Genomic DNA, 23,985 nt, shown 5'->3' with positions numbered 1-23,985 from the left:
GCGGCTCCCTTGATGACCCTGGTAGTGCTGAACTCCAACTGGAATGCCTGCAACTCGATGTTCCACTCAGCGACCCTTCCAGCAGAGTTAGGACTCCTGAGCACTCTCTCCAATGGGTAGGCTGAGACGACCTTGATGGGGTGGCCCTGGAAGTAGTGCCGCAACTTACGCGAGGCCACCAAGAGTGCGAGTAAGAGCTTCTGAGGCATGGGATATCGTGCCCTTGCGTCCCGCAACACCGTGCTGACAAAATACACCGGGTGCTCGACGAGAGCTGTCGCATTGGTGAGGCTCGTGTCTTGCGGAAGTTGGGGCGTCTCCTGAGGTACTGGAACTCCCGACGCTTGATCGCTTGTCGGGATCTTGGCGGCGGCGACCTGCCGAGCTTGGTCCTCTGTTGATGCTGCTACGGCTCTTGCAGCGCCTTCCTGATCTTGCGTCATCTCGTTTGGCGACGTAGCTTGGCGCGATCCGCCTTTGGCTTGGCGCTCTTCCCGAACCGCCACCAGAGTCGCGCTGGCGGAGTATAGGGTGGCGGCAAGATAAAGCACTAGGGGCTCGAGGGGTCGTGGCGCCACCATCACTAGAGGGCTGGTCAGGTATCTCTTGAGGTCTTGAAAAGCTCGGTCGGCCTCCGGGGTCCACTCGAACGGGCCCTTCTTCTTCATCAGCTTGAAGAAGGGCAGGGCGCGCTCTCCCGGCTTGGAGATGAAGCGCCCCAGCGCAGTTACCCGACCAGCCAGCTTCTGCATTTCCTTGAGGGTCTGCGGTGGGCTCATGTCTTTAATGGCCTTGATCTTTTCTGGGTTTGCCTCGATCCCTCTGTGGGATACGAGGAAACCCAGCAGCTTGCCGGAAGGGACACCAAACACGCACTTCTCCGGGTTAAGTCGCAAGTTCACCTGGTGTAGGCTCGCGAAAGTCTCCTCCAGATCTTGGATCAAGGTTCTCGCCTCCCGAGACTTCACCACAATGTCGTCGACGTAGGCCTCCGCGTTTCTCCCGAGCTGCCGCCCTAAGGCGATGTGCATCAACTGCTGAAAGGTCGCGCCCGCGTTACGCAGTCGGAAAGGCATGCAAGTGTAGCAATACACCCCACACGGGGTCAGGAAGGCTGTCTTCTCTACATCTTCTACTGCCATCTTAATCTGGTGATACCCTGAGAACGCATCCAGGAAGCACAGCAGGTCGCACTCGGTGGTGGAGTCAATGATCTGGTCGATGCGTGGAAGCGGGAACGGATCTTGGGGGCAGGCCTTGTTGAGGTTGGTGAAGTCGACGCACATTCGCTCCTTCCCGCCTTTCTTTGGCACAACGACAGGGTTTGCCAGCCCCTCGGGGTACCGGACCTCGCGAATGGCACCCGCCGCCTCCAGCTTGCGGGTTTTTTGGACAATGAAGGCCTGCTTCTCCGTGGACTGTCGTCTCGCCCGCTGCTTCACAGGGCGTACATTGGGGCATACCCTTAAGTGATGTTGAATCACCTCTCTCGGGACCCCCACCAGCTGCTTGGGTTCCCATGCAAATATCTCCTTGTTTGCGTGCAAGAACTTCACCAATGCTTCCTCTTGGTCTGGGTCGAGGTCAGCACCTATGGTAAAGGTGGCTCCTGAGGACCCGTCCTCATCGACCGGCACCCGCTTAGTTTCTGCCTTGTCTTGGGTGAACAGCTGCTTCTTCTTGGTTGGTGCGGCTCCCTCGGCCTCGGAGGTCCCCGCGCCGGCGGGCTGTGCCACCGCGGCGGTCTTGAGGGCAAGCTTGAGCGCCGTCAGGGCCTCCTTGGCGTCCCCCTTGATGGTAAGGACGCCTTTGCTCCCAGGCATCTTCATGAGGTTGTAGGCCGGATGGGTCGCTGCCATGAACTGGGCCAGAGCTGGGTACCCAAGGATGGCGTTGTACGGGAGGCCGATGCGGGCGATGTCGAAGTCGACCAGCTCGATGCGGTAGTTGTCGCGCGTGCCGAAGGTGACAGGGAGGCGGATCTGCCCCAGGGGGTGGGCGGTGCCGCCGCCAACTCCCGAGAAAGGCTTGCTGAGGCTGAGCCGCTCGAGCGGTACGTGAAGAAGGCTGAAGGCCTCCACGGAGAGCATGTTGAGGCCGGCGCCGCCGTCGATGAGGGTCTTGGTGACGGCCACGTTGTAAATGGTGGGCATGCAAAGCATCGGGAGCATACCCGAGCCGACGGTGGCGACGGGGTGGTCTTCTGAGTCGAAGGTGAGGTCGGCTTCGGGCGTAGCCCAGCCCGACGGAGCCCTCGAGCGCTTGGAAGCGACGTCGACCTGACGAAGGAATGGCTTGATATGGCGATCTGAAGGCGGTGCTTGAGAGCCGCCTAGTAGGGCCGCGACCGCGTGGTGCGCCGGTGCCGCGTAGCGCGCAGTAAAGAGGTTGCGCAGCTCCTCCCAAGATGCCACCGTGGATCCGGGGAGGTTGAGCAGCCAGGTGCGCGGCACGCCAGTGAGGGCCATGGGAAGCCAGTTGGCCATGACCTTGTCGTGACCCCCGGCCTCGAGGACGGCCTCCTCGTATGCCAGCAGGAAAGCTGACAGGTCCGCCGCGCCGTCGTAGCGCGGCGGCATCTCCGGCTTGAACTTGGGCGGCCACTGCACCTGCCGCAAGGCGGGGGCCAGGGCTCGGAGCCTCCTGGCCCTGTCGTCGGCGTCAGCCGTCGGAGCCGGGAGCGAGACGCCTACCATGAGGGTGGAGCGCGATGGTGGCGGAGCGCAGATCGACGGAAGGAAAGCTACGACGCACCCCTACTTGGCGCGCCAAATGTCGTATCACGGGTTCCGGCAAAACCCTCAAGGTTCGAACACTGGGGTGCGCATGAAGATCTCCCCCTACCGATCCACGTCCTAGCTTCGCTAAGATCTCAAGGGCTAACTCGACGAACTCGCAACACAAGGGACACAAGATTTATACTGGTTCGGGCCACTGTTGTGGTGTAATATCCTACTCCAGTATGGTGGTGGTGGATTGCCTCTCGGGCTGAGGATGAACAGTACAAGGGGAAGAACAGCCTCCTGAGGCGAGGTGTTCTTGTGTTTGGTGGGTGTGAGGATGAACTGAATGAGTTCGAGACTAGTTGCCTCCGAATGAGTTATCTCCTACGGTGGTGGCTAGTCCTATTTATATAGGTCCTCTCCCCAAATATTGAGCGGGACGGGAGCCAACAACGGCCAATTTGAAAGGGGACAGCTAGTACAGCTTATCCTGGCAAAAGCAGTCTTCGCCTGCAAAAGGCTCTGGTGGTGACGCCGCCTTGGGCTCCATGGTGACATCCGTCTTGCCGTCCTGCTGGTCTTGGTCTAGTTGCACTGATATGGAAACCTTTGCTTGGCGCCTCGGTACTCCGCGCCTGCGCTTGCTTCCCTAGCACCAAAGAGGAAACAAGGACATTGTGCGCGCTGGCACCCGCCTGGCGCCCGCCTAATCTTGATCGTCATGGCTCACGTCACGAGGACCTCGCGAGGTTTGCCTTGCCTTGATCTCTCCGCCCCTCGCGATGGTCTTCAGTGCTTGTTGGTGAAGATGGGTCGTACGGGCCCGCTTGCAGAGCCACGCCGTGGGCCGCAGGCAGGCAAGTCTGGGGAACCCCGTTCCCAGAACGCTGGCAGTCGTTGCCTGGCATGCTTGGAATAACTAATGGTAGATGGATGAGGACTAGATCTGCGCAGAGTGTCGCGATGGTGCATTGCCGCCTGGGTTATATGCAGCAAGCCATTAGCTGGTGGCGGGAAACCAATGAGGGAAGAGGCGTGGATTTTACAATTCATCCACGTGGAGCGCGGGAAGCATTCGCTGGAGCGCGGGAAGACAAAGTGAAGGACACACACAACCCGAATACCGTATCCGGTGCCACGTGTTATTTATCACACACGTGTTAAAATAAGGAAATGTATGTGTAACTTACTAACCATCGCACACGAGTACTCGAAGACGCATCGTGTGCGATACTCCTAGCCACCGCAAGCAACTAGTTTGCATTTTTCAAAGTTTTTCGTACACACAGAATCGCACACGGACTAACTGTATTAACCGTTTGTGTTGTAATTTCTCATCGCAAACAGTTCATCCGAGTCGGCTGTTTGCCACGTATCACACACATCTTGTTAAGTTGAACCGTTCCTGTTGTGTTCCCTAATCGAAAACTGTTCGTTCGACTGAACCGTATGTCGTATATCACACACACATTGATCTGGCTAACCGTTTATGTTGCACTCCCTAATAGCAAACAGTTCATCGGAGCGAACTGTATGCCGTATATCGCACACACATTGATATGGTTGTCCGTTTCTGTTGTTCTGCCTCATCGCAAACAGTTCAAATGGATTAACCGTGTGTCCTGCATCGCACACGCAACTAAAATCTGAACCGTGTTTGATGGCTCTGCCATCGCAAACGTTTTGCACCTTTTTTGATGGGTTTTTTACATCCCTGTTTGCGATTAATGCATCACACACAGTTTCGTCAAAGGGTCTCTGATCGTAGTGTCGCGTTAGCAGCATCCTGCAGTAGTACATGTTTTCCCCACCTATCTATTTTTTATTTTGCAAATACAGTAGATCCAATTAGAACAAAAATATTATCGACAAAAATTCATCACAAATTGAGAATGATCAAAGCAACTGCTACAATTGCACAGCCATCTAAAAAAGGAAAGAAAGCAACCAAGCAAATGCTAAAATAAACCACATACATGTGCATAGGAAACCGCCGTAAGGACTTAAACAATTTGGTAATATCATAGGGAAAATGTTGAGTTTGGTTTCCAGAGCATACAAACATCAGTATGAACTATAATTTCAACTAAAACTAACGCAAAGCATGAACAACTCTAGCCTGGTCTTGAAAGTACTGAGTGATGGCGAGATAATGCAAGTGGTATACCTGAAGACCCAGTATTGAGGTCGTTGGCAATAGGAGCAGCTGGAACATCAATTTCAGGTTCAGGCTTGGGCTCTTATAAGAAGAGAGCATCTTGGGGATTTTCACTGACATCCATGGGTCTGTTGATGAGGTAGGTTTCATTATGACAGACATCCATGTCATACCGAGCAGCAGAAGGGTGTTGGTCATCTGGATCTGGTGTGATCGACGTTGAGTTGTGAGGCTCGGACTCTTGGACTGTCACCTGATGTGAAACAACAATTGAAAAGTCTAAGCATCAGATGGTAATTATACAGTAAAGAAATAGAAAGTAGCGTAGCATTTGTACATGACGGCTAGTGGCAAGCATTGGTTGATTCTTTTGGCTATCTAGGATGGTGTCAGCAAGGATGCGGTAGCTCTCGTCCTCGATAGGCTCCCAGTTTTTGTCAAAGAGGTTGTAGAGGCGCCTCAGGACTGGCGAAACCTGCTTCTTGGAGAAGCCGAGATGCCCCATGGTCTCATACGCCTTTTGAGCCTTATCCTTGTGGGAAACCATGGCCTTCCTTTAAAGAAATGCCCCGCTGCTATTTGTGCTGCAGAGAACATGTGTATTTGCATTATCAAACAATCAATCAAACCCGTAACATAAGACAAAAATAAATAAATACATAAATTTGTCTATAAAACCCTAGGAGGAAAGAGGAATGCCCAAAAGTAGCGGGTGGATAAGAACCGCATTGGAAACCCCAATCTTGGAAGGGAGACGAAGATAGCATCAGGTTGTACCAAGAAACGTCATACAACCAGCAGTAGTAAGAGAGGGAGGAAAGGAGAAAGCACCCACCTAGAGCAGAAGAAGAGTAAAAGAAAACGAAACTTTGGTGCGTACTAGGGAGGATCGATTTTCACAGACCTGCACGCGCAAGGGAAGGGAGCGGGTCAGGGGTTCTTCTGGAGCGGTGCGAATGCGGGTGCGAGGCTGGCTGGGATTTTGGTGGAGGGGTCCGGAGGAGGACGACGCCAAGGAAGGCGAGGAGACGACGCGACCGCAATGACCGCTGCCTGCTCACCTTTTTTTTTTGAGAAATTGCTGCCTGCTGACTAACACTATTACCCGTCGCCATTCGGGCCTGCCCTTGTCACGGGCCTCCTTAAGCCCACAAAAGGCCCACTACTCCGTCCGTCCAGTCCGATAAAAGGGAGTCGTCCTCTGGAATGGAAAGGAAACCCTAATCGAACCGAATCGAATCCTCCAGTCCAGATCAAAACAAGGGAGCGAGCATGGCGTCGTCCTCTGCTGTGAGCAAGCGCGGCGACGCCGGCGGCGTCCTGTCTGCGATCTCGCGGTCCTCGGTGGCGGCGCACGGCCGCGAGGCCGCGGCGGTGGCGGGGAAGCTGCTGCGGAGCACGGGGAAGGCGGCGTGGATCGCCGGGACGACCTTCCTGGTGCTGGTCGTGCCGCTCATCATCGAGATGGACCGCGAGCAGCAGATGGTCGACCTCGACCTGCAGCAGCAGGCTCTTCTCGGCTCGCCGCCGCCCCTCGCCAAATAAATCCCTCCTCTTTCGTCCGTCTTTGTTGCCTGCCGCTGCTGCTGATGCGATCACATTTCGTTTTGCTAGTATCATAAGTTGTCGAGAATTTTATCACTAGTCTGTTTTGGGGGAGAAAGATCATGCCTTGTTGTGACTGCTCCTGCTCGATACAATTATTATCGCAATATCACCGACTTGCTAAGTACTGTGATACACAAGAGTGTTTGCTTGTGATGCCTATTTAGATACATAATACTGGGAGTACATACATGATTGTCACAATGCCCTATCTCATACTTGTTGCTCTGATATTGCTACTTCCACCACCAGAATTAGCAGGTTAGGGAACTAGAAATCAATCATTGTTGCTCCTTGTACTGATCCTCGAAATAACCAAAACAAGACGTTGCTCTTGTCCCATGATGATGGCTCATCGGTTGTTAGGGGTTTGATTCTACCGAGGTACTGATCACTAAGGAGACACATTCTACTCTATATTGGCTGAGTCGGCTGATGGGTGCATATAACTCACTCCCAAGGTCATCTTGATTCCAAGGAATTCCATAAGATCTTTGGAGAACTTGAATCTTTGTGAAAATTATCTCAAGATTCATTTGCACTCTATTTTGGAGGAAATCCTCTCAAACCTTTTGCTGGAATTCATTTGTTTCTCCTATGATATCAAACACTCTTTCATCCAAATTCCTAGTCTTCTAATCCTTGGGGTTTTTTTTTCATACAATCCATGAATGGATCGGGTTCCACTATCAAAAAGATAATGGAACAGAACACAAAAACAGCGTCTTGGCGCAAAGCAGGTAAACAAAAGTAAGGTTATCCCAGCCGTAACTCTCCTGCTGCATGCTCCGCTAACAGGGGAGAGGGGGGAGCTAAGGCAAAGCAAAACAAGTTACTTAGTCTTGCTCCATATCTTGCGCGTAGCTTCTGCATCATATTCATTGCTTGAACCATCATCTCCCATGATCATCAAGGCGCCATTTCCTCCCTCCCTCCTGCCATCCTTATACTGTACCAGTGCCGTTCTCTGGAGTGTCATCGCACCTTGTTCCAACATTTCAGTCCCCTCATTTTACAAAGCTGCCCAATAATTCATAAAAGACACAGCGTAGTAAATAAATTCAGCGGGATATCTTACAAGCTTAAACACAAAACAAGCTCTGTTTCTGAGCTTCCAAATAGCCCAACATAGGGCCGCCAGGCCAACAACTTGGAGTTAGGAATTTGGGTATCGACGAGAACTATTGGGAAAAGCATCCAGGTTTATCCCCAGCACCAATAGTTTTGCTCACTATACTCCACACATACTATGTCGCAGCAACAGTGGAAAGGTGATGAATATTTTCATTATCATGTCAGAATCAACATAAAAAAAAATTATGTTCAAAGGCAGTTTGGGTTTCTAGAGATGCCTAAATGATCTAGAATTTTTTTTTCCTTTTTGTTCCATAGCCAGATGGAAACATCCAGCCAGCCTCGCACTCTCAGCTCCCTAAAAAAGCTTTCAAAAAAAAAAACTTTCAGCTCCACTAGCTGTCTATTTTGTTTATTGTTCAGCCATCTCCAAAATGTCATTGCTCATCCAGTATTAGCCATATCTCTGACAGTTTTTTCTTCTCATTACATAGTTGCAACAAGTCAGAGAAAATAGCTAGCAAAGGTTTATCACTGCACCATTTGTCGCCCCAAAAGCCAGTCCGTTGTCCATTACCCACTTTCATCTTTCTCCCTGTAAGATACAGATTGATTTTAACTAAGTCAGCCCAGCATGGTGAATCATTCACAGATCCATGTATCTGATAGATCCCTTAATCAATCTTTTTTTTCTTACTATCTGCTGCCACATCCCTTCTCTTCCCCCCAATTCCACTACCATTTGCGTACCAAAATAACATTAAGGAGGCATTTGGCTACCTGCATCGTTTTGCACTTTGCATATTTGTTCTACTTGAGCTGGTTGAGCTAATGCAGACAAAAAACAATCATCTACACTTACTACACTTACTTTGGTAGCCTGTATGCATACAGGCTGTGTGACGCCCCCGATTCAATCGAACACTAATCATGCACGCAAACGTGTACGATCAAGATTAGGGAGTCACAGGAAGATATCACAACACAACTCTAAAACATAAATAAGTCATACAAGCATCATAATACAAGCCATGGGCCTCGAGGGCTCGAATACTAGTGCTCGATCATAGACGAGTCAGCGGAAGCAACAATATCTTAGTACAGACATAAGTTAAACAAGTTTGCCTTAAGAAGGATAGCACAAACTGGGATACAGATCGTAAGAGGCGCAGGCCTCCTGCCTGGGATCCTCCTAACTACTCCTGATCGTCGTCAGCGGGCTGCACGTAGTAGTAGGCACCTCCGGTGTAGTAGGAGTCGTCGTCGACGGTGGCGTCTGGCTCCTGGGCTCCAGCATCTGGTTGCGACAACCAGGTAGAAAGGAAAAGGGGAAAAGAGGGAGAAAACCAACCGTGAGTACTCATCCAAAGTACTCGCAAGCAAGGAGCTACACTACATATGCATGGGTATATGTGTAAAGGGCCATATCGGTGGACTGAACTGCAGAATGCCAGAATAAGAGGGGGATAGCTAATCCTGTCGAAGACTACGCTTCTGGCCACCTCCATCTTGTAGCATGTAGGAGAGAGAAGATGGTAAGTTCACCAAGTAGCATCGTATAGCATAATCCTACCCGGCGATCCCCTCCTCGTCGCCCTGTTAGAGAGCGATCACCGGGTTATATCTGGCACTTGGAAGGGTGTGTTTTATTAAGTATACAGTTCTAGTTGTCATAAGGTCAAGGTACAACTCCGGGTCGTCCTTTTACCGAGGGACACGGCTATTCGAATAGATAAACTTTCCTGCAGGGGTGCACCATATAACCCAACACGCTCGATCCCATTTGGCCGGACACACTTTTCTGGGTCATGCCCGGCCGCGGAAGATCAACACGTCGCAGCCCCACCTAGGCACAATAGAGAGGTCAGCACGTCGGTCTAAATCCTATGCGCGCAGGGGTCTGGGCCCATCGCCCATTGCACACCTGCACGTTGCGTACGCGGCCAGAGAGCAGACCTAGCAACCTCCTTTTCAAAGGAAGTTGCGTTACACGGTCCAACCCGGCGCGCGCCGCTCAGTCGCTGACGTCACGAATGCTTTGGCTGATACCACGACGTCGAGTGCCCATAACTGTTCCCGCATAGTTGGTTAGTGCGTATAGACCAAATGGAGGTGGCCAGGTCAAATACCAAGATCTCATTAAGCGTGTTAATTGATGTAACCACGTACACCGATCAGGGCCAGGCCCTGTTGGAAATATGCCCTAGAGGCAATAATAAATTGGTATTATTATATTTCCTTGTTCATGATAATCGTTTATTATCCATGCTAGAATTGTATTGATAGGAAACTCAGATACATGTGTGGATACATAGACAACACCATGTCCCTAGTAAGCCTCTAGTTGACTAGCTCGTTGATCAATAGATGGTTACGGTTTCCTGACAATGGACATTGGATGTCGTTGATAACGGGATCACATCATTAGGAGAATGATGTGATGGACAGGACCCAATCCTAAGCCTAGCACAAGATCGTGTAGTTCATTTGCTAAGAGCTTTTCTAATGTCAAGTATCATTTCCTTAGACCATGAGATTGTGCAACCCCCGGATACCGTAGGAATGCTTTGGGTGTACCAAACGTCACAACGTAACTGGGTGGCTATAAAGGTGCACTACAGGTATCTCCGAAAGTGTCTGTTGGGTTGGCACGAATCGAGACTGGGAATTGTCACTCCGTGTAAACGGAGAGGTATCTCTGGGCCCACTTGGTAGGACATCATCATAATGTGCACAATGTGACCAAGGAGTTGATCACGGGATGATGTGCTACGGAACGAGTAAAGAGACTTGCCGGTAACGAGATTGAACAAGGTATCGGGATACCGATGATCGAATCTCGGGCAAGTAACATACCGATTGACAAAGGGAATTGTATACGGGATTGATTGAATCCCCGACATCGTGGTTCATCCGATGAGATCATCGTGGAACATGTGGGAGCCAACATGGGTATCCAGATCCCGCTGTTGGTTATTGACCGGAGAATGTCTCGGTCATGTCTGCATGGTTCCCGAACCCGTAGGGTGTACACACTTAAGGTTCGATGACGCTAGGGTTATAGGGAATAGATATACGTGGTTACCAAATGTTTTTCGGAGTCCCGGATGAGATCCCGGACGTCACGAGGAGTTCTGGAATGGTCCGGAGCTAAAGATTTATATATGGGAAGTCCTGTTTTGGTCATCGGAAAAGTTTCGGGTGCTATCGGTAACGTACCGGGACCACCGGGAGGGTCCCGGGGGTCCACCAGGTGGGGCCACCGGCCCCAGAGGGCTGCGTGGGCCAAGTGTGGGAAGGGACCAGCCCCTAGGTGGGCTGGTGCGCCTCCCACAAAGGGGCCCAAGGCGCAGGGAAGGGGGGAAGGGGGAAACCCTAGGCTCAGATGGGCCTAAGGCCCACCTAGTGGTGCGCCCCCCTCTCTCCCCCCTTGGCCGCCCCTCCAAGTCCCATCTAGGGCTGGCCGCACCCCTTGGGGGGAACCCTAGATGGGGGCGCAGCCCCTCCCCCTCCCCTATATATAGTGGGGGTTTTGGGGCTGCCATAGACATGAGACTTCCTCTCTCTTTGGCGCAGCCCTACCCCTCTCCCTCCTCGTCTCTCGCAGTGCTTGGCGAAGCCCTGCTGGAGTGCCACGCTCCTCCATCACCACCATGCCGTTGTGCTGCTGCTGGACGGAGTCTTCCCCAACCTCTCCCTCTCTCCTTGCTGGATCAAGGCGTGGGAGACGCCACCGGGCTGCACGTTTGTTGAACACGGAGGCGCCGTGGTTCGGCGCTTAGATCGGAATCAACCGCGATCTGAATCGCTACGAGTATGACTCCTTCATCCGCGTTCTTGCAACGCTTCCGCTTAGCGATCTACAATGGTATGTAGATGCACTCCCCTTCCCCTCGTTGCTAGATTACTCCATAGATTGATCTTGGTGATGCGTAGAAAATTATCGAATTTCTGCTACGTTTCCCAACAGTGGTATCAGAGCCAGGTTTATGCGTAGTTTCTATGCACGAGTAGAACACAAAGTAGTTGTGGGCGTCGATTTTGTCAATTTACTTGCCGTTAGTAGTCTTATCTTGATTTGGCGGCATCGTGGGATGAAGCGGCCCGGACCGACCTTACACGTACACTTACGTGAGACAGGTTCCACCGATTGACATGCACTAGGTGCATATGGTGGCTAGCGGGTGTCTGTCTCTCCCACTTTAGTCGGATCGGATTCGATGAAAAGGGTCCTTATGAAGGGTAAATAGAAATTGGCATATCACGTTGTGGCTTTTGCGTAGGTAAGAAACGTTCTTGCTAGAAACCCATAGCAGCCACGTAAAACATGTAACAACAATTAGAGGACGTCTAACTTGTTTTTGTAGGGTATGCTATGTGATGTGATATGGCCAAAAGAATGTGATGAATGATATATGTGATGTATGAGATTGATCATGTTCTTGTAATAGGAATCACGACTTGCATGTCGATGAGTATGACAACCGGCAGGAGCCATAGGAGTTGTCTTAATTTATTGTATGACCTGCGTGTCAATGAATAATGCCATGTAATTACTTTACTTTATTGCTAACCGTTAGCCATAGTAGTAGAAGTAATAGTTGGCGAGACAACTTCATGAAGACACGATGATGGAGATCATGGTGTCATGCCGGTGACAAAGGTGATCATGCCGCGCCTCGAAGATGGAGATCAAAAGGCGCAAGATGATATTGGCCATATCACGTCACTTTATGATTTGCATGTGATGTTTGTCATGTTTACATCTTATTTGCTTAGAATGACGGTAGCATAAATAAGATGATCCCTCACTAAAATTTCAAGAGACGTGTTCCCCCTAACTGTGCACCGTTGCGAAGGTTCGTTGTTTCGAAGCACCACGTGATGATCGGGTGTGATAGATTCTAACGTTCGCATACAACGGGTGTTGACGAGCCTAGCATGTACAGACATGGCCTCGGAACACATGCGAAACACTTAGGTTGACTTGACAAGCCTAGCATGTACATACATGGCCTCGGAACACAAGAGATCGAAAGGTCGAACATGAGTCGTATAGTAGATGCGATCAACATGGAGATGTTCACCGATGATGACTAGTCCGTCTCACGTGATGATCGGACACGGTCTAGTTTGACTCGGATCATGTATCACTTAGATGACTAGAGGGATGTCTATCTGAGTGGGAGTTCATTAAATAATCAGATGAACTTAATTATCATGAACATAGTCAAAAGGTCTTTGCAAATTATGTCATAGCTTACGCTATAGTTCTACTGTTTAAGATATGTTCCTAGAGAAAATTTAGTTGAAAGTTGATAGTAGCAATTGTGCGGACTGGGTCCGTAAACAGAGGATTGTCCTCATTGCTGCACAGAAGGCTTATGTCCTTAATGCACCGCTCGGTGTGCTGAACCTCAGCGCCGTCTGTAGATGTTGCGAAACATCTGACATACACGTTTTGATGACTACGTGATAGTTCAGTGCGTAATGCTAACGGTTTAGAATTGTGGCACCAAAGACGTTTTTGAAACGTCGCAGAACATGTGAGATGTTCCGAAGACTGAAATTGGGATTTCAGACTAATGCCCACGTCAAGAGGTATGAGACCTCTGACAAGTTTCTTAAGCCTGCAAACTAAGGGAGAAAAGCTCAATCGTTGAGCATGTGCTCAGATTGTCTGAATACTACAATCACTTGAATCGAGTGGGAGTTAATCTTCCAGATGAGAAAGTGATGGTTCTCCATAGTCACTGCCACCAAGCTATTAGAGCTTCGTGATGAACTATAACATATCAGGGATAGACATGATGATCCTTGAGAAACTCGCGATGTTTGACACCGCGAAAGTAGAAATCAAGAAGGAGCATCAATTGTTGATGGTTAGTAAAACCACTAGTTTCTAGAAGGGCAAGGGCAAAAGGGATACTTCATGAAACAGCAAATCATTTGCTGCTCTAGTGAAGAATTCCAAGGTTGAACCCAAACCCGAGACTAAGTGCTTCTGTAATGAGGGGAACGGTCACTGAAGCAGAACTACCCTAGATACTTGGTAGATGAGAAGGCAGGCAAGGTCGACAGAAGTATATTGGATATACATTATATGAATGTGTACTAGTACTCCTAGCAGCACCAGGGTATTAGATACCGGTTCGGTTGCTAAGTGTTAGTAACTCGAAATAAAAGCTGCGGAATAAACGGAGACTAGCTAAAGGTGAGATGATGATATGTGTTGGAAGTGTTTCCAAGGTTGATGTGATCAAGCATCGCATGCTCCCTCTACCATCGAGATTGGTGTTAAACCTAAATAATTGTTATTTGGTGTTTGCGTTGAGCATAAACATGATTGGATTATGTTTATCGCAATACGGTTATTCATTTAAGGAGAATAATGGTTACTTTGTTTATTTGAATAATACCTTCAATGGTCTTGCACCTAAAATGAATCTCGATCGCAGTGATACACATGTTCGTGCCAAAAGATATAAAATAGTGATGATAGTACCACATACTTGTGGCACTGCCATTTGAGTCATATTGGTATAGAACGCATGAAGAAGCTCCATGTAGATGGATCTTTGGACTCACTCGTTTTTGAAAAGATTGAGACATGCGAACCATGTCTATTGGTATATATGCATGAAGAAACTCCATGCAGATGGATCGTTTGGACTCACTTGATTTTGAATCACTTGAGACATGCAAATCACACCACATGGGCAAGATGACTGAAAGGACTCGTTTTTCAGTAAGACGGAACAAGAGAGCAACTTGTTGGAAGTAATACATTTGAAGTGTGCAGTCCAATGAGTGCTGAGGCATGCAGTGGATATCGTTATGTTCTTACTTCACAGATGATTTGAGTAGATGCTGAGTGTATTTACTTGATGAAACACAAGTCTGAATTATTGAAAGGTTCAAGTAATTTCAGAGTGAAGTTGAAGATCGTCGTGACAAGAGGATAAAATGTCTGTGATATGATGGAGATGAGTATCTGAGTTACGAGTTTGGCACACAATTAAGAAATTGTGGAAATTGTTTCACGACTAATACCGCTTGCAGCACCATAGTGTGATGGTGTGTCCGAACATCATAACTGAACCCTATTGGATATGGTGCATACCATGATGTCTCTTAACACAACTATCGGTTATGGGTTAGGCATTAGAGACAACCGCATTCACTTTAAATAGGGCACCACGCAATTCCGTTGAGACGACACCGTTTAGAGAAACCTAAGTCGTCGTTTCTTAAAAGTTTCGGGCTGCGATGCTTATGTGGAAAAGTTTCAGGCTAATAAGCTCGAACCCAAAGCGGATAAATGCATCTTCATAGAATACCCAAAACAGTTGGGTATACCTCCTATTTCAGATCTGGAAGCAAAGCTAATTGCTTCTAGAAAGGAGTCCTTTTTCAAGGAAAAGTTTCTCTCGAAAAAATTGAGTGGGAGGATGGTGGAGACTTGATAAGGTTATTGAACCGTCACTTCAACTAGTGTGTAGCAGGGCACAGGAAGTTGTTCCTGTGGCACCTACACCAATTGAAGTGGAAGCTTATGATAGTGATCATGAAACTTCGGATCAAGTCACTACCAAACCTCGTAGGTCGACAAGGACATGTACTACTCCTGAGTGGTACGGTAATCCTGTCTTAGATATCATGTTGTTAGACAATACTGAACCTACGAGCTATGGAGAAGCGATGGTGGGCCCATATTCCGACAAATGGTTAGAAGCCATGAAATCCGAGATAGGATCCATGTATCAGAACAAAGCATGGACTTTGGTGAACTTGCCCGATGATCGGCAAGCCATTGAGATAAATGGATCTTTAAGAAGAAGACGGACGTGGACGGTAATGTTACCGTCTATGAAGGTCGACTTGTGGCAAAGAGTATTTTCACAAGTACAAGGAGTTGACTACGATGAGATTTTCTCATCCGTAGCGATGCTTAAGTCCGTCGGAATCATGTTAGCATTAGCTGCATTTATGAAATCTGGCAGATGGATGTCAAAACAAGTTTCCTTACCAGTTTTCGTAAGGAAAGGTTGTATGTGATACAATCAGAAAGGTTTTGTCGATCCTAAGGATGCTAAAAGGTATGCTAGCTCCAGCGATCCTTCCATGGACTAGAGCAAGCATCTCGGAGTCAGAATATACGCTTTGATGGAGTGATCAAAGTTTTTGGGTTTATACAAAGTTTGTTAGAAACTTGTATTTACAATAAAGTGAGTGGGAGCGCTACAACATTTCTGATAAGTATATGTGAATGACATATTGTTGATCCGAAATGATGTAAAATGTCTGGAAAGCATAAAGGGTTGTTTGAAAGGAGTTTTTCAAAGGAAGACCTGGATAAAGCTGCTTACATATTGGGCATCAAGATCTATAGAGATAGATCAATACGCCTGATGATACTTTCAAAGAACGCACACCTTGACATGATTTTGAAAGAGTTCAAAATAGATAAGCAAAGAAGGAGTTCTTGGCTGTGTTACAAGGTGTGAGTATTGAGTAAGACTCAAGACCTGACCACAGCAGAAGAGAGAGAAAGGACGAAGGTCGTCCCCTATGCTTTAGACGTAGGCTCTACAGTATGCTATGCTGTGTACCGCACATGAAGTGTGCCTTGCCATGAGTTGGTCAAGGGGTACAATAGTGATCCGGGAATGGATCACATGACAGCGGTCGAACTTATCCTTAGTATCTAGTGGACTAAGGAATTTTCTCGATTATGGAGGTGAAAAGGAGTTTGTCGTAAAGGGTTACGTCGATGCGAACTTTGACACTGATCCGGATGACTCTGAGTAGTAAACCGGATTCGTATAGTAGAGCAGTTATTTGAAATGGCTCCAAGTAGCGCGTGGTAGCATCCACAAGATGACATAGATATTCGTAAAGCACACACGGATCTGAAAGGTTCAGACCCGTTGACTAATAACCTCTCTCACAAGCATACCATGATCAAACCAGAACTCATTGAGTGTTAATCACATAGTGATGTGAACTAGATTGTTGACTCTAGTAAACTCTTTGGATGTTGGTCACATGGTGATGTGACCTGTGAGTGTTAATCACATGGTGATGTGAACTAGATTATTGACTCTAGTGCAAGTGGGAGACTATTGGAAATATGCCCTAGAGGCAATAATAAATTGGTTATTATTATATTTCCTTGTTCATGATAATCGTTTATTATCCATGCTAGAATTGTATTGATAGGAAACTCAGATACATGTGTGGATACATAGACAACACCATGTCCCTAGTAAGCCTCTAGTTGACTAGCTCGTTGATCAATAGATGGTTACGGTTTCCTGACCATGGACATTGGATGTCGTTGATAATGGGATCACATCATTAGGAGAATGATGTGATGGACAAGACCCAATCCTAAGCCTAGCACAAGATGTAATTCGTTTGCTAAGAGCTTTTCTAATGTCAAGTATCATTTCCTTAGACCATGAGATTGTGCAACCCCCGGATGCCGTAGGAATGCTTTGGGTGTACCAAACGTCACAACGTAACTGGGTGGCTATAAAGGTGCACTACAGGTATCTCCTAAAGTGTCTATTGGGTTGGCACAAATCGAGACTGGGATTTGTCACTCCGTGTAAACGGAGAGGTATCTCTGGGCCCACTCGGTAGGACATCATCATAATGTGCATAATGTGACCAAGGGGTTGATCACGGGATGATGTGCTACGGAACGAGTAAAGAGACTTGCTGGTAACGAGATTGAACAAGGTATCGGGATACCGACGATCGAATCTCGGGCAAGTAACATACCGATTGACAAAGGGAATTGTATACGGGATTGATTGAATCCCCAACATCGTGGTTCATCCGATGAGATCATCATGGAACATGTGGGAGCCAACATGGGTATCCAGATCCCGCTGTTGGTTATTGACCGGAGAACGTCTCGGTCATGTCTGCATGGTTCCCGAACCCGTAGGGTCTACACACTTAAGGTTCGATGACGCTAGGGTTATAGGGAATAGATATACGTGGTTACCGAATGTTGTTCGGAGTCCCGGATGAGATCCCGGACGTCACGAGGAGTTCCGGAATGGTCCGGAGTTAAAGATTTATATATGGGAAGTCCTGTTTTGGTCACCGGAAAAGTTTAGGGTGCTATCGGTAACGTACCGGGACCACCGGGAGGGTCCCGGGGGTCCACCAGGTGGGGCCACCGGCCCCAGAGGGCTGCGTGGGCCAAGTGTGGGAAGGGACCAGCCCCTAGGTGGGCTGGTGCGCCTCCCACAAAGGGGCCCAAGGCGCAGGGAAGGGGGGGAAGGGGGAAACCCTAGGCTCAGATGGGCCTAAGGCCCACCTAGTGGTGCGCCCCCCTCTCTCCCCCCTTGGCCGCCCCTCCAAGTCCCATCTAGGGCTGGCTGCACCCCTTGGGGGGAACCCTAGATGGGGGCGCAGCCCCTCCCCCTCCCCTATATATAGTGGGTGTTTTGGGGCTGCCATAGACATGAGACTTCCTCTCTCTTTGGCGCAGCCCTACCCCTCTCCCTCCTCGTCTCTCGCAGTACTTGGCGAAGCCCTGCTGGAGTGCCACGCTCCTCCATCACCACCATGCCATTGTGCTGCTGCTGGACGGAGTCTTCCCCAACCTCTCCCTCTCTCCTTGCTGGATCAAGGCGTGGGAGACGTCACCGGGCTGCACGTGTGTTGAACGCGGAGGCGTCGTGGTTCGGCGCTTAGATCGGAATCAACCGCGATCTGAATCGCTACGAATACGACTCCTTCATCCGCGTTCTTGCAACGCTTCCGCTTAGCGATCTACAATGGTATGTAGATGCACTCCCCTTCCCCTCGTTGCTAGATTACTCCATAGATTGATCTTGGTGATGCGTAGAAAATTATCGAATTTCTGCTACGTTCCCCAACAGGCCCACCTCTCACCTAGGCGGTCTCAACCTGCCCTGTCGCTCCGCCACAAAGATCCACCCAGAGGGCCGTCGGGATAGAGGTCCTTTCAGCCCCCAATCCGTGAATCACTCGCGGGTGCTCCACGAGCCGACCCGACTTTAGTCACCACATGTATAATGTATAAAGTATATAGTATAAACCCGTGATCACCTCCCAAGTGATCACAGTCCGATAGTATAGCACAGCAGACGGACAAGAATGTAGGGCCAGTGATGGAAAACTAACATCTTATACTAAGCATGTAGGATTGCAGGTAAAGGTAACAACAGTAGTGGCAAAGACAGGCTATGCAGCAGAATAGGATTAACGGAAAGCAGTAACATGCTACACTACTCTAATGCAAGAATATAGAGAAGAATAGGCGATATCTGGTGATCAAGGGGGGGCTTGCCTGGTTGCTCTGGCAAGAAGGAGGGGTCATCAACAGCGTAGTCGGTCGGGGCACCAGCAGTGGCGTCGGTCTCGTAGTCTACCGGAGAGAAGAAGGGGAAGAAACAAAGAATACAATGCAAACAGATGCATAATGATGCATGACAAAGCAAACAGCGGTGTTAGGTGTGCCCTAACGCGGTAAGAGGTGATAACGGCGAAGGGGGGAAACATCCGGGAAAGTATCCCCGGTGTTTCGCGTTTTCGGACAGATGAACCGGAGGGGGAAAGTTGCGAGTTTGCTATGTTAGGGATGTGTGACGGACGAACGGACTGCATACCCGGAATCGTCTCGTCGTTCTGAGCAACTTTCATGTACAAAGTTTTTTCATCCGAGCTACGGTTTAATTTATATTAATTTTCAAAGTTTTAAATCATTTTTGAAATTAACAGAATTAAATTAATTTGGAAATGCCATTATGATGTCAACATGACATCAGGGTGATGTCAGCAGTCAACAGTCAGTTGACTTGGTCAAACTGACGCGTGGGTCCCGGTTGTCATTGACTTAGGTTAACTAAACAGGATTAGTTAGTTTAATAAGTGATTAGGTTAATTTAATAGATCTAATTAAGTTAACTAATTAAGTAATTAATTAATTAATTATTTTTTTAATTATGTTTTTTATTCTTCTTCTTTTTTAATAGGGGCGTGGGTGGGGGCCCCACTGGGCAGTGGCCCATAGGGCGAAACGGGCACGGGCGGTGGATCGGGTGCGGGGCGCCAGGACGCCCGCCCGCAGAGACGGAGGTTGTCCGCCTCCGGCGGAAGTGGCGAGGCCACGTCGAGCGGCCGGTGGGAGAGCGGCGGCGGCGCGGGAGGAGTCGCGCGGCGGCGGAGGCGCTGGGGTCGCGGCGGCGGCGCGGGAGGAATCGCGCGGCGACGGCGGTGGGGTCGCGGCGGCGGCGGCGCGGGAGGAATCGCGCGGCGACGGCGGTGGGGTCGCGGCGGCGGCGGCGCGGGAGGAATCGCGCGGCGGTGGGGTCGCGGCGGTGGCGGCGCGGGAGGAATCGCGCGGCGGCGGCGCGGGAGGAGTCGCGCGGCGGCGGGGGGTGGCGGCGGCGGCGGCGGCGCGGGAGGAGTCGCGCGGCGGCGGGGGGTGGCGGCGGCGGCGGCGGCGCGGGAGGAGTCGCGCGGCGTCGGCGGCGGTTGGGTGGCGGCGGCGGCGGCGCGGGTGGGGCGCGCGGCAGCGGAAGACGAGGATCAAAATCTAAAAACTGATACCATGTGGAGAGATGTTTTACAATACAATAATCGTTGTATTGATGGGTGCTAGTGCACGCATATATAATACAAGCGAAGGTCTCTACCTCAACTATACAAAACTAGAAGGTAGACCACAACTTCAATACACATGCAATATAAAATACATACTCAACAAACACGAAGTGAAGGTACGCGTTGGGCAAGCTGGTAAGTGGGAGCATGGTGACGCGGACGGTGAGCGTGTCGCACGCGCGCAGCGCAGCTCGGGGAGAGCTCCGCCTCCGCGCCGGCGAAGGATAAGCGGGCTGTCACGGGAGACAACGGGCTTGAACGAACGAACACTGCCGGCAAGTACGAACGTTCACTGTTCCAGAAAAGATCAATCAAGCAGTTTGCTTGGTTGATTTGTACTTCCATTGATCTAAACGTTTTTATTTTTTTTTACAATGAGAGTACGTGCGTGTTTAAGGAACGAACACTGCCGGCAAGGCGGCACCGGAAGGCCTGCTCGAGGATGGCACGGCGGAGGATCCTGCCGGCCACGTGCAAGGAGTGGGAGGCGAGCTCTTCTCCCGAGCACCTATGCCTCGCATCCGAGCAGCCTCTCCTCCTCGTTGTTAGAAGGGATAGAGAGTGATTGATGGAATCGACGTTTATTGATTGAGCCTCGTGAGCATGTATATATGAGTACATGATTTACTTGAAGTACAAGACAAACCAGAATATTTTCTAGTCTATCTTATGTTTCCAATCTAATCATGATACTCAACACTCGTGCCGTGCCGGCCGGCGAGCCCCTGCGACGCACCGCTGTTCCTCGGCTTGTCCCCTTCCTCCCGTTCTCCTCTCTCTCCCCCCTGCTTCTTCTCCCTCAACTCCTCTCTAATCTTCCTCTTCTCTTCTGTCCTCACAGCCACACAGGACGGCATGGCTGCCTCGGAAGGCCACCTCGCCTCTACGGTTGACGAAACTACGAACCGATCGCCAGAATGAAATCATGGCATCGATGTGCATCTTTTCCATATAGACCTTCTCTCGAATCGAAGAATCGTTGTGTAGATTAGAAGGGACGAAGAAAAGGGACGGAGAAAAGGAGATTAGGGAGGAGTTTAGTGGAGGTAGGAGAAGAAACCACCTGCAGAGCTCGTATTCCTCATATATTCTCTAGTGCAACGGGACCCACAACGCGTGCTCGAGGTGGCTCGACCGCTCGCTGGAAACTGCTGATTCGGACGTTCCTAGCGGACCTGACTGGGGTGCTTTAAGTTCCATGCGGGTTTGTATGTGACACGGCTAACCAAACATGTCGAATTCTTCCCGCGCGCGCCTGATTAAGGTAGATGTGGGCAACCAAACACGGAGTGAATTGCAGAAAACCACCACATTTGGGGTTAGCTTTGCGAAAAACTACCTAGTCCCTAATTATTTGCAAAACGCACCACGTTTCTGGTAATCTTTTTGTAAAATGCACTCACCAGGTGATTTGTTTCATTTAACCACTTTCTGACAAGTGAGGCCAGATTGTAAGAGCAAAAAATTTACACACACACCCCTTGATCTAAAACAGAAAAGCAATCAGCCCCCCACCCCTCGGGCAGAGGCGCGCTGGGCGTCGGGTTCATGGCCTCCGCCGCGCTGCTTGGCCGGCGACGCCGGAGCGACGCGCAAGGCGGAGGGTGGGGCGGAGGTTCCTAGACTCCTGGGCGCTGCTGGGTCGGGGACGCCGGAGCGAGGCGAGCGCTGGGCCATAGGAGGGGCGTGCTCGCGCTGGGCCGGGGATGCTGGAGCGACGCGCAGAGCGCACCAGCCGCGCGGTGACAGCAAACCCGCGCTTGTCAGGGAGAAGCGCTGCGCCGTGGAGATAGATGCGCCTCGGAGCTCCGAGGAGGACAAACTCCAATGATTGTCACGGCTCGTCCTGCTGGGCCAAGCAGGGGCGAGGTGCACGTGGTCTCCCTCGGCGAAGACGGGCGTGGAGGAGGAGATGAGGAGAGGCGGGGCTGGCGGTGGGTTTTCGACGGCGGCGACGGGAGCCTAGAGGTCCAGGCGTCGAGAGGAACGGGCGCGAGGGCGTCGTTGATGCCAGGTCCGTGCGCGCGACGGCGAGATCCACAGCCATGGCGACCCGCGTCGTCAATCCCGGCCAACGCGGCCTCACCTCTCGCCTTTTTGGCCGTCGCCGATGGTAGACGAGGCAGCGGTGGAGAAGAAAAGAAAAGGGAGGAGGAAGGAGATGGTAGACAGGGCAGCGGTGGTCGCCGGCGACGAGCTCGTCGGAGTGGCGCGGGGGAGGTCGTCGGAGTGGCGCGGGGGGTGGGTAGCTCGGGGGCTCTGGCTCTCCCGATCCAGACGGGGTCGAAGCTGGGGGGCTCTGATTGCTTTTTTTTAGATCCAGGGGCCTGTATGTCAAAACTTTGCCAAGTCAGCTTCTTACAATCTGACCCCACTTGTCAGAAAGTGATCAAACGGACCAGATCACCTGATCAGTGCATTTTGCAAAAAGATTATTAGAAACGCGGTGCGTTTTGCAAATAATTAGGGATTAGGTAGTTTTTTGCAAAGCTAACCCCAAATGTGGTGGTTTTCTGTAATTCACTCCCAAACACGTTATAGACCTCCCATTATGAATACCCTACAATCCTTTTTCTTGGGACTGCACACTAGTGGCCATCTAACCATATGGTATTTTCTCTTCTTACGGGTCCTTGCAGGGAGAATCTCTTAATTTCTTTGGCCATCCCCCAGTTTTTGTTTTAGGGAATCTCTACATCGAGAAATAGTACACAAGCATAATGGATAGACATAATTTTATCCTTGTTACTCTACCTCCAATTGATAAAGTGCCAGCCTCCCAGCCCTTCAGTCTATTAGAGCAACTCCAACGCGCCAATTCAAACTATCTGCGCGCGTCTGTTTGGGTCGGAATGGACACAAATTGCGGCCAACACACGCCGACGCAAAAGGACGAGTGTCCACTTTTTGTCCGCGTGCGATCCCTTTCAGGCCCAAATTTCAATCGGGTTTTTGTCGGTGTGGACGTGCTACGCCCGCCCTTGTCCTTCCCCTAGCCTGTCGGTCGGCGGCACATCCACCCCATTTCCCTCCCTTTCCCAAAACACTCCCGACCCGCTCGCCATGGCTGACGTACAAAACCCCGCTACCCCCCGTCAGCCTCGCCTCCACCGTCGACAAGCCCCGCGCCGTTTGGAAAAAGACGCCGCAGCCCAAGAAGCCGACGGACGCAGAGCGGGCCGTTCAGACGGACAAGAGAGCTGGTCGGAGGAAGGTGCGGGCCAACAAGTTGGAAGCCGCAAACGTCGCCACCCTTGCCGTCGCCGCACAACAGGAGGCCACCATCGCGGACAGGAAGACCTCGTCGTTGCGACTGCACAGCAGGCCCTCATGCTAGGGTTCAACAACGACCCTGGTCAGCATGGGCTCGTCGCTGATTCCATGACCACGGGCGGCACTGGCTCGTCGGCAGTCTGTCCGCCATGGGCAGAGTCGCCGCGCACATCCACCACACCGCGGACGCCCAGCTTCCATCCCCAACCGCAAAGCCTCCCGCTTCTCCACCTCTCCCGCGAACTGCTCGCCGGAGGTGATTGTGGTCGCGCCGGCCACGCCCGCACCCATGGCCATCGACCTCAACGCCACACCTGTGGCCGGTGGGTCGTCCATCGGAGGCCAAAGGAAATTACCGCGTGAGATACCCGCCAGCAACCGTCCCGCCACCCGCAACCTGTTCGACTGTGGACCCTGGCATGGCCGCTGGCATGAACTCTAGTAGCCGGCCTTTCTTAAGGTCAATTTGCTTTGTACTCAATTCGATGGAATTGTTTGATC

General features: G+C 50.6%; 1 protein-coding gene across 1 annotated transcript; it reads left to right on the top strand.

The window, feature by feature from the left end:
- Window positions 1-6,079: 6,079 nt before the first annotated feature.
- On the top strand, window positions 6,080-6,672 carry LOC109760234 (mitochondrial import receptor subunit TOM9-2). Its single transcript, XM_020319097.4, has one exon. The coding sequence runs from the start codon at window positions 6,154-6,156 to the stop codon at window positions 6,424-6,426; it is 273 nt and encodes a 90-aa protein (XP_020174686.1). The 5' UTR covers window positions 6,080-6,153; the 3' UTR covers window positions 6,427-6,672.
- The last annotated feature ends 17,313 nt before the right edge of the window (window positions 6,673-23,985 follow it).

Source organism: Aegilops tauschii, chromosome 7 (genome assembly GCF_002575655.3).
Source record: "Aegilops tauschii subsp. strangulata cultivar AL8/78 chromosome 7, Aet v6.0, whole genome shotgun sequence".
NCBI classification, from domain to species: Eukaryota; Viridiplantae; Streptophyta; class Magnoliopsida; order Poales; family Poaceae; genus Aegilops; species Aegilops tauschii.
The sequence above is the reverse complement of the archived record's forward strand: the minus strand, read 5'-3'. Positions and strand labels throughout refer to the sequence as shown.

What these genes read in the sequence shown, in the direction of transcription:
- LOC109760234 (XM_020319097.4), top strand. Translation starts at nt 6,154, where the DNA reads ATGGCGTCGTCCTCTGCTGTGAGCAAGCGCGGCGACGCCGGCGGCGTC.